Here is a 13,485-nt window from a genome sequence, read left to right as displayed (position 1 = left end):
AAATAACCCTGAAAAAAACTATCATATTCTAAAAAGATAATTTAACATGCAGTATTTAGCAGCAGAACGATAATACAATCATTCTCTTTCAAATACTTCATTTTCCACGTTGTCTACTTTTTTTTGTGACTTTGAAAATCAGCTTATCAAACGTTTTCAATATTTTCTCTTTTTTGTGACAAGTTAGAAATGGCTGAGTTTTTGTTTTTGTTTTTTAATACTTTATTTGTACTGAAAAGAAAAGTTTCTGAGATCTAAGTATTTGGTAATGCCAGGATAATAGGACTTCTTGGCTAACAAAAATCCAGTGTTCCTTGGTGGGAGTGCTATTGGTATCCTTTTTTTTTTTTTTAAACTGAGGTAGTATTTAAATATAATAAAATACACAGATTTTATAAATTTATTTATTTAGTTTGTTGGCTGTGTTGGGTCTTCATTGCTGTACACGGGCTTTCTCTAGTTGACGCTAGTGGGGGCTACTCATCATTGTGGTGCTCCTCACTGTAGTGGGTGGCTTCTCTTGTTGCGGAGCACAGGCTCTAGGTGCGTGGGCTTCAATAGTTGTGGCTCACGGGCTCTAGAGCACAGGCTCAATACTTGTGGAGCATGGGGTTAGTTGCTCCGTGGCATGTGGACTCTTTCCAGAGCAGGGCTCGAACCCGTGTCCCCTACATTGGCAGGCAGATTCTTAACCGCTGCGCCACCTAGGAAGTCCATAAAATACACAGAGTTTAAGTGTGTAATTTGATGAGTTTTGAACATGTAACAACCACCCTAATCAAAATATGCGACACTCCTATCACCCAGAAGGTTTACCGAGGCCCCTTTTCAGTTAATCTCCCCTCCCAGAGGCAATTAGTATTCTGGTTCATGTCACCATAGTTTCTTTTTGCCAGTTCTAGAACATCATAAAATGGAAGTATGCTTTGTACTCTGTTGTGTTTAGCCTATTTTATGCAGGATAACGTTTTTAAAATTCATCCATGTTTTTGCATCCATGGTGTTCCTTTTGGTTTTTTTGCTGAGTAACATTCCATTGATGAATATATCACAATTCATTTATCCATTCTCCTGTTGATGTACTTTTGTATTATTTCCAGCTTGTGGCTACTGTAAATATTCCTGCTATGAACATTTCTTGCAATTCTCTATATATAACACATATTTTTATTTTTCTTGCTTAAATACCTAGGAGTGTAATTGCTTGGGTTAAGTGTATGTTTAACTTTGTAAGAAACTGCCATTCTGCTTTCCAAAATAGTTGTAACATCTTATACCCCGACAGCAATATATGAGAGTTCTAGTTGTATTATATCTTTGCTATCATTGTGTATTCTAGTCGTTCTAGTGAGGGCGAAGTAGTATCTCATTGTGGTTTTAATTTGCGTTTCTTTTATGATTGATGAGATTGATCTTTTGGTATATTTATTGATCAATCTTATGTCTTCGTTTGTGAATATCTGTTCAGATCTTTTGCCTATTTCATATTTGGGATGTTTGTCTTTTAATTATTGAGTAGTAGGAATTCTTTATATATTCTAGAAGCAAGTTCTTTTCAGATATATCTCAAATATTGCTTTCCATCCTTGACTTGCCTTTTCATTTTTTAAAACTCTGTCTTTTGAAGAGCAGAAGATTTTAATTTTGATGAAATCTAGTTTTTAATTTTTTTATTTCATGGGTATTGCTTTTTGTATTATAAGAAATCTTTGCCTACTTTAAGATATTAAGATATCTAACAAAGATATTCTTTTATTTTTTTCCCCAAAGCTTTATAGTTTTGGCCTTTATATTTAAGTGTGTGAACCATTTCAAGTTAATTTTGGGTTGTGAGGAAGGGGCCAAAGTTAAATCCTTTCCCCCCATATGGATGTTTGGTTGTTCTAACACTGTTTTCTTAAATTACCTTGGCACCTTTATCAACAATTAGGTAATAATTTATGTGTTGGTCTGTTTCTGCACTCTGCTCTTTTCTGTTGACCTATTTGTTTAATACCATACTATTTTTCTATACTGTTTTACTAGTACCATACTATTTACTATAGCTTTATAGTGAGTCTTTTTTTTCTTCTTTCTTTTTTTAAAATTAGAAAAAAAATTTTTTATTGCGGTATAGCTGATTTACAATGTTGTGTTAGTTTCGGGTGTACAGCAAAGTGATTCAGTAATACATATGCATATGTCTACTCTTTTTTAGGTTCTTTTCCTGTTTAGGTCAGTACAGAGTATTGAGTAGAGTCTCCTGTGCTATACAGTGCTTATTAGTTATCTGTTTTATATATAGTAGTGTGTATATGTCAATCCCGATCTCCCAATTTATCCCTCCCCCTCACATAGTGAGTCTTGAAATCAGGCTGTAATTACTCCAACTTTGTTCTTCCTCAAGATGGTTTTGGCTGTTCTATGTTTTTGCACTTCTACATAACTTTTAGAATCAGTCTGTCAGTTTCTACAAAAAGATTTAAAAGCCTGGCAGGGTTTTCATATGAATGACATTGAATTTATAGATCAGTTTGGGGAGAATTCACATCTTAACAATATTGCATCTTTTAATTCATGAATGTAATATCTTTTTCTGTTTGTTTAAGTTTTTTTTTAACTATTTCTCTCAGCAGTGTAATTTTCAGAGTTGAGGTCTTACACATTTTAAAAATTATTCTTAAGTAGTTTATGTCTTTTGATGATAAATGATTTTTTTTTGTTTCATTTTCTAGTTGTTCCTCTTAAAATACATATAGAGAGTTTTTTTGTGTGGAACTGTTCAGTCTTCCTACACTCCTCCCAACAAATAACAGTAGTGCTGTCCATTCATTGTGACAGTAAAAACTCTCTAGACATTTCCAAAGGCTCACTGGTGGACAATTGGAGAGGGGCTGATACGAACTTTGTTAAAAATCACTGGATTGGGGAAATGGCCCTATTGCAGTTGTCAACCTTTTCTTTAAATCTGAAAAACCACTGAGATTATCTACCATTTTAGGAATACATTATATCTCTGGGTTTCCAAATATGGACAGGGCATTGTGTGACTTTATATACAGCCTTACCACCTTTAAAGAACCTATGTTATTTAGCGCTATTCCTGAAGAAATGAAAATATATAAATTTATAGATAACATCATAGAGAATAATTGTAAGAAAGAGTCCTGTTAAAAAGGAGAGCTTTTGGAGGGCAGCATTTTTTATGAAACCACTCCTTCAAAGTCAAAATAAAGGAATCATAAAATTGTGAGGTATGAAGCTTTGTCTTTATTCTTACATGTAGGATGTTTTAATCTCCTCCAAAGAGTTAGGTACCATAGCTTTTGTTTTTCTTTTCCTTGCTTGTTTGTTTTTTTCACTGTGAAACAGTACATAGTTTACTCAACCAAAGTAACAATGAAAAGATTTCAGAGGCAAATACAGAAAGTTACATAATTGTTAAAAAAACAAAAAACAAAAACCACACACAGAGCAAAAAACCCTTAGCCTTCTAATATTGAAAAGACAGTTTTTCTAAGTAATCTAAGACCTGATAAAGACAACATGAACCACAGAAAACAATTTCGTAAGACCAAGAATCTTTGCTTCCAAGGTAGATTATATTAAATATTTTAAAAACATTTTTATAATCTTTTATTTAGAGCACACCGATAATCTAAGAAATGTTTTACAGACACAAAATTAAACTCTAGTTTTGTTACAGTATATCACTGAGCTCATTTTTAAAACTTTACAAATAAATCATAGCTTTTGTTTTTAAACCAGCATTTTGGTGTCAGTTCTTAGTCCTGTATGCCTTGGAAATTTTTTATATTACTACATTATTTGACACACAATAGCTGGTCACTAAATATTTAGATAAATGGTTGATGTCTATGCTATTTACTGTCTTTCATTTTAGGCTCTGATTGGTTGCTTCAAAAGATTTGTGTTAGGAAAACAGCATTCCATTTAATATAGTTTCCGCGTTAAAATAGTTTAGTATCTTAGAAATAATAGTTGATCATTTCTTTATTTTGAAGGCACAGCAGCAACGCCATGAAAGAGACTTGGCCCTTTTAAAACTGAAGGCTGAACAAGAGGCTCTGGAATGTCAGAGACAATTAGAAGAAACCAGAAGCAAAGCAGCTCAGGTAGCTTCTTTTGCAAATTTCTGTTCTTGCAATCACTTTAGTATCTTTTAATTACATAAGAGTAAAAAGGAAAGATGTAAATAATAATGTTTTAGTACATTATACCATATAAGTTAATTTCATGTTGTTTATTTCTTATAGCAACCCTGTGAAATTAAGTAGTCAAGATTTATCCCCAATTTAGAGAAATAGAAACTGAGGTACACAGTAGTTACTTGAATACAGACACATCAACTTGTGAACAGTTGGAATTAAGACTTAAACTTCAGCAGTGATTTTAAGATTCCAGATTTTAAACTCTAAATTTTAAAACATGAAATCCAGATAGTAGTCAAAGGTTTTTGTTTTTGTTTTCCACAAGGCATTTGATCCATGAAACAAATTTACAAGTTAAAACTAATTTGGGTGGGATGAGACTGAGACATAAAGTAAGTTCTCTTTTCACCCCCTTTTATTAACAGGTCCATGCGGAATCATTACAGCAGGTGGTTAAATCACAACGGGATGTAACTGAAGTCCTGCAGGAAGCAACTTGTAAAATAGCCGCTCAGCAAACAGAGACTGCTCGCCTGACCACAGATGCAGCACGCCAAATCTGTGAGGTGAGAGCCGCCAAGAACCCTTTTCTTTTTAGTTCTTTTTAGTCAGTCTGAGTACTTTTGGTTTTAACAGCAGTGGGTTTCTAACATCTAGCAAATGTGCACTTTTAATAAGTGACTTTCAGTAAGGGCCATACCCTATTGAAATGAGGCCTCGTTTATTGTAGTGTGTTGTCCATGTGAATGATATAGGGGCAGAAAAAAGATGCAGAAGAACTTTATATTTTGGCCCCTGAGTAAGCTTTTTAAAAAAAAAATCAATTTTATTGATGTGTAATTTATAAACAATAAAATTATCCATTTTAAGTATACAGTTTTATGGGTTTTGACATATAAATATTGGTATCTATATATATATTTTCTGTATAATTTTCTCTCTTTCTTCATTCATTCCTTCACTTTTTTTAAAATTTTTTTTTTAATTTGGTTGTGCTGGGTCTAAGTTGTGACATGCAACTCTTAGTTGTGGCATGCATGTGGAATCTAGTTCCCTGACCAGGGATCGAACCTGGGCCCCTTGCATTGGGAGCATGGAGTCCTATCCACTGTGCCACCAAGGAAGTCCTCTATATATATTTCTCTGTTGTATCTATCTATTCCTATAAATACTACCATAATCAAGAAATAGAATATTTCCAATACTGTTAAAAGTTCCCTCATGCCCCTTTGCAGTCAGTGTTCAATCTTAGTCCCAGGGAGCCACAGATCTATTTTGCATGAAGATGTTTCTTTGTTACTCAGAGTGATATTAATGTCTTTTTTTTTTAATTGTACCAAGGATAAAGCCAGAAATAGTTTTACTACTGTCTCTATATAGGATATCATAATCTATAAAGTTTCAGTTTATTTTTGCAGTTACTATTTAGGACTGTTTGTGAAATGATTCTGTTATTATAAAGTCATGAACCTACTATATGGTGGGTACCATGGGGTTGTGCAAATAAGTATAGAGTCTCTTTTCTCAAGAAAATTTTAGATTACAATGAACAAAGGTTTCAAAAACACTTCAATTCGTTAAAACAGTGATTGAATAATACCTGGCAGTAATAGCTAAGAGTAGGGAAAATGTACCTCACATTGTTGGTCAGAAAAGATTTAGATAGAAAGTTCTAATTGAATTGTTTCTTGAAGGAAGATTTAATTTTTGGTGTACTGTGGCTTATTTTGGACTTGAAGGTTTTCTGTCTAGTAATTCATGGATTGTTATAGCTGGGTGAAACCTTAGAAATCATGTGGTCTGGCTCCATTTTTATAAGGAAGTTGTTGAGACGTTAAGAGTCTAAATGACTTGCTAACAGTATTTTACCTATTTTGGCAGAATTTGCTTGCTCTCAATCCATTGATCTTTCTAAGACACTCTGCTCACTCTCAGTTCTTCTGTGATGTTACCTTTTTACATCTACTTTGCCTTGTGTGTGTTCATGTTTAGATGGCAGAGTTGACTCGAACGCATATCTCAGATGCCATCACTGCTTCAGGAGCTCCCCTAGCAACGCTATATGACCACCAGCGGCAACACACTCCAGACTTCGTGAAACAACGAAGGACAAGAGCTGAAACAGATAGGTTAATATCCAGTCATTTAGCAAATACGTAATGAGTATCTGTTATGTTCCAGGCACTGTTGTGGGTACTGGAAATATAGTTATGGGCATACAGTCTAGTGGGGAAGAGAGACATTAATCAAATATTCCTTTTAAGTGAATGACCACTTACAAATTAAGATCAGTGTTATGAAAGGAAGGAACATATGTCTTTGAGTTTTACAACAAAGGAGTTTGAATAGCAAGGAGGTCAGAGAAGGTTTTCCTGAGTAAGTAAAGCTTATGGTGAGATCTAGTGGATGAAAAGGAGTCAGTGATATAAAGGAGGTAAGGAATAGGCAGGTCATACACGCAAAAGTGAAAGAGAAAATGAAGGAAGACCAAAGTGACTGGGGACAGAGGGTAAAGAGAAGAATGGTAGGAGATGAAGCAGGGATCAGATCATGGTAGAACTTTGCAGATCTTATGGATTTTGGAGTTTATTCTAGGAGCAGTGTAAAGTCATTAGAGAGTTTTTTAGGCAGGGCTGGGTGATATCATGTTTATGTGTATTTTTTATATCACATTTTGACTGTCTCTAATTAATAGATTTTAAGTCTCTATTCACATTCGTTGATACTTGGGGTGATTTGTGTTTATTTCTTGTTTATAAATAGAAGATATGCTTTAATGTATTGTACACTTTTCTGTGAGCAAATGCCTTTCTCAAATACTTTGTAACAGTTTTTTCAAAATTTCTATTCATTTAAGATTTTATCTCATTTTAATATTAAGCAGTATTTTAAAATCTTTCTCTTATTTGAGACGTTAAATGTATTAATCAGTTCTTATTTTCTTTGTAGAAAAAGTCAGTCTGGTTCACTCTCTCAGAGTAAAGAAGGGACCCTTGACTCCAAGCATCAGAAGTTTTCCCCTTCATATGATAGTTATTCTGAGTCTTCAAGATACAAGAATCGCGATAGAAGGTGAAAAGAGTTTGATTTAGTAAAGTCTGATAAATGGCTTAGACATTGCTTTTTTTTGATTCCTTAATCTTGTTTCTTTAACTGAAATAGTGTCTTCCCTTCCATTCTGGCTTGCCCCATTTAATTAGCTGATTTACAAAGTAGTTGTTCCATGTAATAATATAGCTACCATTCCTTGACAATCTACATTGTACAAGTACTGTATAAGTTGTTTTCCTGCATTTAATATTCGCTGACTTTCTAAGATGGATATCATCCTCATTTATATGAGGGTGAGTCAAAAATTATCCTCACTCCACCTGTAGACTTTATGGAAGTTTTCCTATACCCAGAGTGCGGATAATTTTTGACTCATCCTCGTAGATAAGGGAACTGAGACTCATGGAGATGTTAAGAAACTCACCCACGGTCACATAGCTAGTGGCACACCAAGGAATTGAACTGTGGTTTGTCTGACTCCAAAACACATTGCTTTGCTGACATCCATATTTTTTGACATTATTGTATGTACTAATTTTTATCATTGTGAAAGAAGATCGAATAATATGTCATTGTACTTGGTACAGTATTAACATCTATAATTTTCAGTTATGGTTCTGTCCTTGGATTAAAAGGTTTTAGAGGCTACTTTTCAGCATTGTTAAAGGTAGGATACCTATATTGTCAAAGTATACTAAAACCTCAATTTAAAAATTAAATCGTGAGACTAAAAAACATGAAAATTAAGGTGGGGTAAATACCAACAGTTATTAAGTACTTACTCTGTGTCTGGAACTATGTGACTTTCATTTAACTTCACTGACACTTATTTTAGGCCATCATCTGAGTCACTGCAGTGGACTCCTAATAGCGGAGTCCCGTCCTCTAACCTTTCCCCTCTCTATTCGTTAACCACATGGCAACCAGGGTGATTTTGCTAACATTTGCAGCCAGCTGGTTATTTACCTGTTTGAAACCTTCAGTGTCTCCTCAGAGCCACTTAGTATGGTGTGAAAGTCCCTTTATTATTAAGCCTTTAGTTCATCTCCAGCCCTGTCACTTGGCATTTCCCTTCTTACCATATTCTACTAGTTCTAACTACTTCCATTTCTCTAAGTCATGCTCTCTTTGTCTCCTGTGCCATTACATATGATGTATCTTCTTTCTAGACGCTCCCTGCTCCATTTCATTTAGTTTACTTTTATTTCCTCTTTAAGAATCAGTATTACCCCTCATCTGCTTAGAGATCCCTTCTGTGTTCTCCTACAGCTCTCCAGGTATAACTGTTACAGCCTTTACCACCTTCTATATTCTTACTTATCGATTGTAGACTGGACTTGGGAGTTCTTTGAGGGCTTCATTTTCATCACCCCCAAAAGAAACCCTATACCCATTAGCAGTCACTTCGTATGTCCCTTCTTTCCCAGCCTTTGGTGACAACTAATCCACTCTTTATTTCTATTCTGTATGGATTTTTGTCTGTCTTGGACATTTCATATAAATAGCATCATACAGTGTGTGATTCTTTGCAACTGGCTTCTTTGACTTAGTATAATGTTTTCAAGGTTCTTCTGTCATGAATCAGTACCTTATTCCTTTTTACAGCCAAATAATCTATTGCAGGGATATCCCACACTAATATTGTTTCCACTTTTTGGCTCTTATGATTGGTACCACTATGTACATTCATGTACAAGTTTTTGTGTGGACATGTTTTCATTTCTCTTGGGTATATACTTGGGAAAGGGATTACTGGGTCATAATAGTAACTCTGTTCATCTTCAAGATATGCCAAACTGTTTTCCAAAACTGTTGCTCCACTTTACATTTTTGCTAGGAATATAAAAATTTTCCACATCCTTACTAACACTTGTAGGTAGGCTAATGAAGACTGTCATTCTTGTGTCCCCAGAACTTAGCAAAATGCCTAGCACATGGTAGGCAGTCTACTACGTGTTTATTGAGTGAATGATTGGCACGTAAGTGCTAAGTGGAAGAATTGAGATTAACCCCATATCCTGCTGACCCCAAGGCACTTGCAGTCTCCTGCATTCTTTTACCTTATAGCTTTATTATACAACTTATCCTTTCAAAAACTTTTATTAAGCCAGATACATAATTGCATAATATTCTGATAAATACTATCCTAGAAATGTGCCCAAAAAAACCAGTATAAACACAGAGACAGAAGTGACCAAACCTTCCTTGGGAGTGGAGAAAGGGGTCCACAAACAGTTTGCAGAAATGCTTTGTCAACTGAGTCTTGAATTCATTAGGCAGAGAGGGAAGGAAGGGCAGATCACAAGAGGAAATAGCTTATTCAGAGGATCTCAAAACCTGGCTTATGATTGGCTGTGTATTTATATTTAGTGAATGGATAAATTAAGGAAAGCAAAGAGGGAGGAAGGAAAACATTGAACTTGAAAACAAGTTCACTAAGCATTTGGAAACTTGAGGCTTAAAGTCAGGGGAAGGGCAGAGCTAGTGACATAGATTGGAGGGTCACTCCAAATGATAGCATTTGAAATTACGGAGATGCATGAGATTGTCCAAGGAGAGTGTATAGCATAAAGGAGAAAGGAACCAAAACCCTAGGAAGCACAGTCATTTTAAGGAAAGGTAGAAAAATTACAAGTGAAAGAAACACAGGAAAACTTGCTAGGGAGGTAGGAAGAGAAGCAGGTGGGAGTAGAGTCAGAATATAAGGAAGGAGAGCCCTTTTATTTATCATTTAATTTTGATATAATTTCAAGCTTACAAAAACATTACAAGGATAATATAAAGTTCCCAAATATCTTTCATCCAGGTTACCCTACTGTTAACATTTTACTACATTTGCTTTAGCAAGCTTTTAAAGAAGGAGGTAAGAGGTTCATACCATCTGATATGGTAGAAAAACATTATCTATTGGATTTGACAATTAGAATTTAGATAGAGTTTACAAGAACTGTTTCAGTAGAATAGTTGGGAATTGAAGCAGACTGAGATAAATTATGAGGTTGATGAAAAGTAAGGAAGTAGAAACAGCAAATGGAAACCCGTTTTCCCAGTGGATTGATTTTAAAATGAAAGGAAAGAAGGGAGTGATAGGCTGAGAATAGTGGTTCCCCATTACGACTATTTAAAAGTGAAACCTTCCTTTCTTCTACTCTTCTTTTCTACAAGTTTCTTCTCAGACTTTTGTCTATGTAGCATTTTTATGTTTCACGTTAATCATTTCATATCTTGATCATAAGGCACATTTCATTGGCCAGAGAAGTTTACTTCGAAGTTATGATCCTTATTTTGTCATTTATTTTTTTTCTGTTTTGTTTCCATGATATCCCTAAACAGGAGTAGTAGTGGTAGCAGCCGTCAGGAAAGTCCTTCAGTTCCATCTTCTAAGGAAAATGAGAAGAAGCTTCATAGTGAAAAGATGGAGAGTTCTATTGATGAACAAGTCCAGACTGCTGCGGATGATTCTCTACGAAGTGATAGTGTACCATCTCTTCCCGATGAGAAAGGTAACTGTTTTTGCACGTGTATGTATAATTATTTGTTTGGGGAGTCTTCCAGAACCCTTTGAGATACTTGTGACTGAGCTAATTAATATAATTAGAACATAGTGATATTGAAGACAAGGTTTTATGTCGGATATTAAATGTACTCAGGTGAAACTGTTTGAAGGCCATACACCATGCTAGTAACCTTGCTAATATTTTACATGATTGTGTGTCATGATCCTAAGGGGAGGCAAGAGTAAATCTAGGTGAACATGCACCGGAATGGAATATATACTCAGTACTGAAAAAAATTACTTTTATCTTATTGTAGATATGTAACATGATCATAAAAAGGAGACTACACTATGAGAACTTTAAATTTTAAACAATATAATAACGTACAGTTTCTTATAAGTGATGATAACATCAGATAGATTAAAATTCATTACTTTTCCTGGATCATAAACTAAAGCTGTACTCTTATCAAATCATGGGTAGTAAATAATATAGCAAAGAAAACAGAATCTAGCAACAAATTGCACCTTTAAGACATTAAGTCAGCAAATTAACAGCCTCCGTTCTAGATTTATTTTTTAAATAACTTGTCGTTAAGCAGTGTTTTTGATTGATAGTCTAGAACTGTTGTCTTCAAAGCAGGATGGGCAAAACAGTCTTTGGAGTGTAAGAAGAAAATATTTAAATTTTAATCTTTTTCATCCTTTAAAATTTTTTTTTGTAAATTTTATAGTGAAAATAATATAGAGATATAGTAGTCTGTGGTTATGGCAGCCGTAGCTGATTAATGCAGATGTTGGTACCTAGAAGTGGGGTGCTGCTATAACAAATACTAAAAGTGTGGAAGTGGCTTTGGAACTGAATAATGAGTAAAGGATAGAAGAGTTTTGAGGTTCATGCAAGAAAAAGCCTACATTGCCTTGCAGAGATTATTGGTAGGAATATGGACATTAAAGATGGTTCCGATGAAGTCTAATGAAGGTGGATGTGAGGAACGTGTTATTGGAAACTGGAAGAAAGGCAGTCCTTGTTATCAAGTGGCAAAGAACTTGACTGAACTTGTTCTAGTGTTTTGTGAAAGTGGAAGTTAAAAGTGATGACCTTGGGTATTTAGCTGAGGAGATTTCTAAGCAAAATGTTGAAGGCATGGCCTAGTTTCTTCTTATTGCTTATAGTAAAATGTGAGAGAAGAAATAAATTGAAGGAATTATTAAGCAAACAGGAACCAGAATTTGAAGATTTGGAAAGTTTTCAGCCTATCCATACTGTAAAAAATGAGAAAGCAAGTTCTGGAGAACACCAAGGGTGTGACTGGACGGTTACTTCGTGAAGACGTTACCCGTGGATTTAATCAGCCACCTCAGCATGTTCAGCAGAAGCCAGGAACAGAGGTGGGATTATACCAGCAGAGACACAGCCAGTTTGGATTAAAGGGCAAGAAACAGGATGAAATACAGGGAAGCTTTCAGACTTCTGGGATTCTGTGGGATGAGACACTAGAGCTATCCAGCTGTGAACATGCCTATCCTTCAAGAAGGCTAAGGTGGCTAGAATTCATGGGACAACCAAGATCCAAAGAAATTAAAACATTGAAAAACTAGCATGAAGAAGAAAACAGGAGAAAATCTAGGTCACTTTGGTTTGGCAGTGATTTCTTAGATACAACACCAAAAGTACAGTCCGTGAAGGAAAAAATTGATAAACTATACTTTGTTAGAAATTTAAAAACTGATCTGTGAGAGACATTATGAAAAGAATGAAAAGCCACAGACTGTTGGAAAATATTTGTAAGTCACATGTTGGATAAAAGACATATCCAGAATGTATAAAGGACTCTTTAAACTCAACAAGAAAATCAGCAACCCAACTGAAAAATATGCAAAAGATCTGAATAGACACTTCATTGAAGAAAATATACAAATGGCAGATAGACATGGGAAAGGTCTTCAATATTTATAGGGAAGTGAAAATTAAAATCTCAATAAGATATTGTAGCTTGCCAATTGGAATGGGTAAAATCCAAAATAACAACGAATTGGTGGCAAGGATGCTGAGCAACAGATGCTTGAATTCATCACTGATGAGAATGCAAAATGGCACGCTGCCTCTGAAAGTCGTTTACACAGTATTTTATAATGACCCAGCAGTCACTTGTCTAGGTATTTACCCAAGTGATCTGAAAACTTATGTCCACACAAAAATCTGTATGCTAATGTTCACGGCATCATTATTCATAATTGCTAAAAAAACTGGAAGCAATCAAGATGTCTTATGAGGGGAATGGATAAACAAACTGGTAAATCTATGCAGTAGAATACTACTCAGCAATTTAAAAGGAACAAACTGTTGATTCATGCAACAGCACAAATCAATTTTAAGTGAATTTTACTAAGTGAAGGAAGCAGGCCCCCAAAGCCCCCAAATCATATATATTGTATGATTCCATTTAAGACATTCTGGAAAAGGCCAGACTCTAGGGATGGAAAACAGATTAATGGTTCCTAGTTGTTAGGTGGAAGACAGAGTAGTAGACTACCAAGTAGATGCACAGAAGAACTTTTAGTGTGAAACCACTGTTATGTAATACAGTATTGTATGTTCTGCATGGTTCTGTATGCACTGTCTGATGCTGTGCATTTGTCAGAACCCCAAAACTGTACATTACAAAGAGTAAGCTTTAACATATGCAAACTAAACACACACACATCAACCAGGATGTTGGGGTGGGGAGGTCCCAGGATGCAATGCAGCCTGTGACAAATGAACCTAACCGCGGTGCAAGTGAA

At 35.1% G+C, this 13,485-nt stretch overlaps 1 protein-coding gene across 6 annotated transcripts in view; it reads left to right on the top strand.

Annotated features, from left to right (window-relative positions):
- CEP350 (centrosomal protein 350) overlaps positions 1–13,485 on the top strand; it is a 147,509-nt gene that overhangs the window by 63,926 nt on the left and 70,098 nt on the right. For all 6 annotated transcript variants that reach the window (XM_057726102.1, XM_057726103.1, XM_057726101.1 and 3 more), the window contains 5 exons: positions 4,005–4,115; positions 4,577–4,717; positions 6,144–6,280; positions 7,101–7,223; positions 10,536–10,705. In XM_057726102.1, the coding sequence (XP_057582085.1) occupies positions 4,005–4,115; positions 4,577–4,717; positions 6,144–6,280; positions 7,101–7,223; positions 10,536–10,705 (682 nt within the window). The remainder of the gene's footprint in view (positions 1–4,004; positions 4,116–4,576; positions 4,718–6,143; positions 6,281–7,100; positions 7,224–10,535; positions 10,706–13,485) is intronic.

Source organism: Hippopotamus amphibius, chromosome 3, assembly GCF_030028045.1.
Source record: "Hippopotamus amphibius kiboko isolate mHipAmp2 chromosome 3, mHipAmp2.hap2, whole genome shotgun sequence".
NCBI lineage: Eukaryota > Metazoa > Chordata > Mammalia > Artiodactyla > Hippopotamidae > Hippopotamus > Hippopotamus amphibius.
This window is presented reverse-complemented; position numbering and strand designations above follow the sequence as displayed.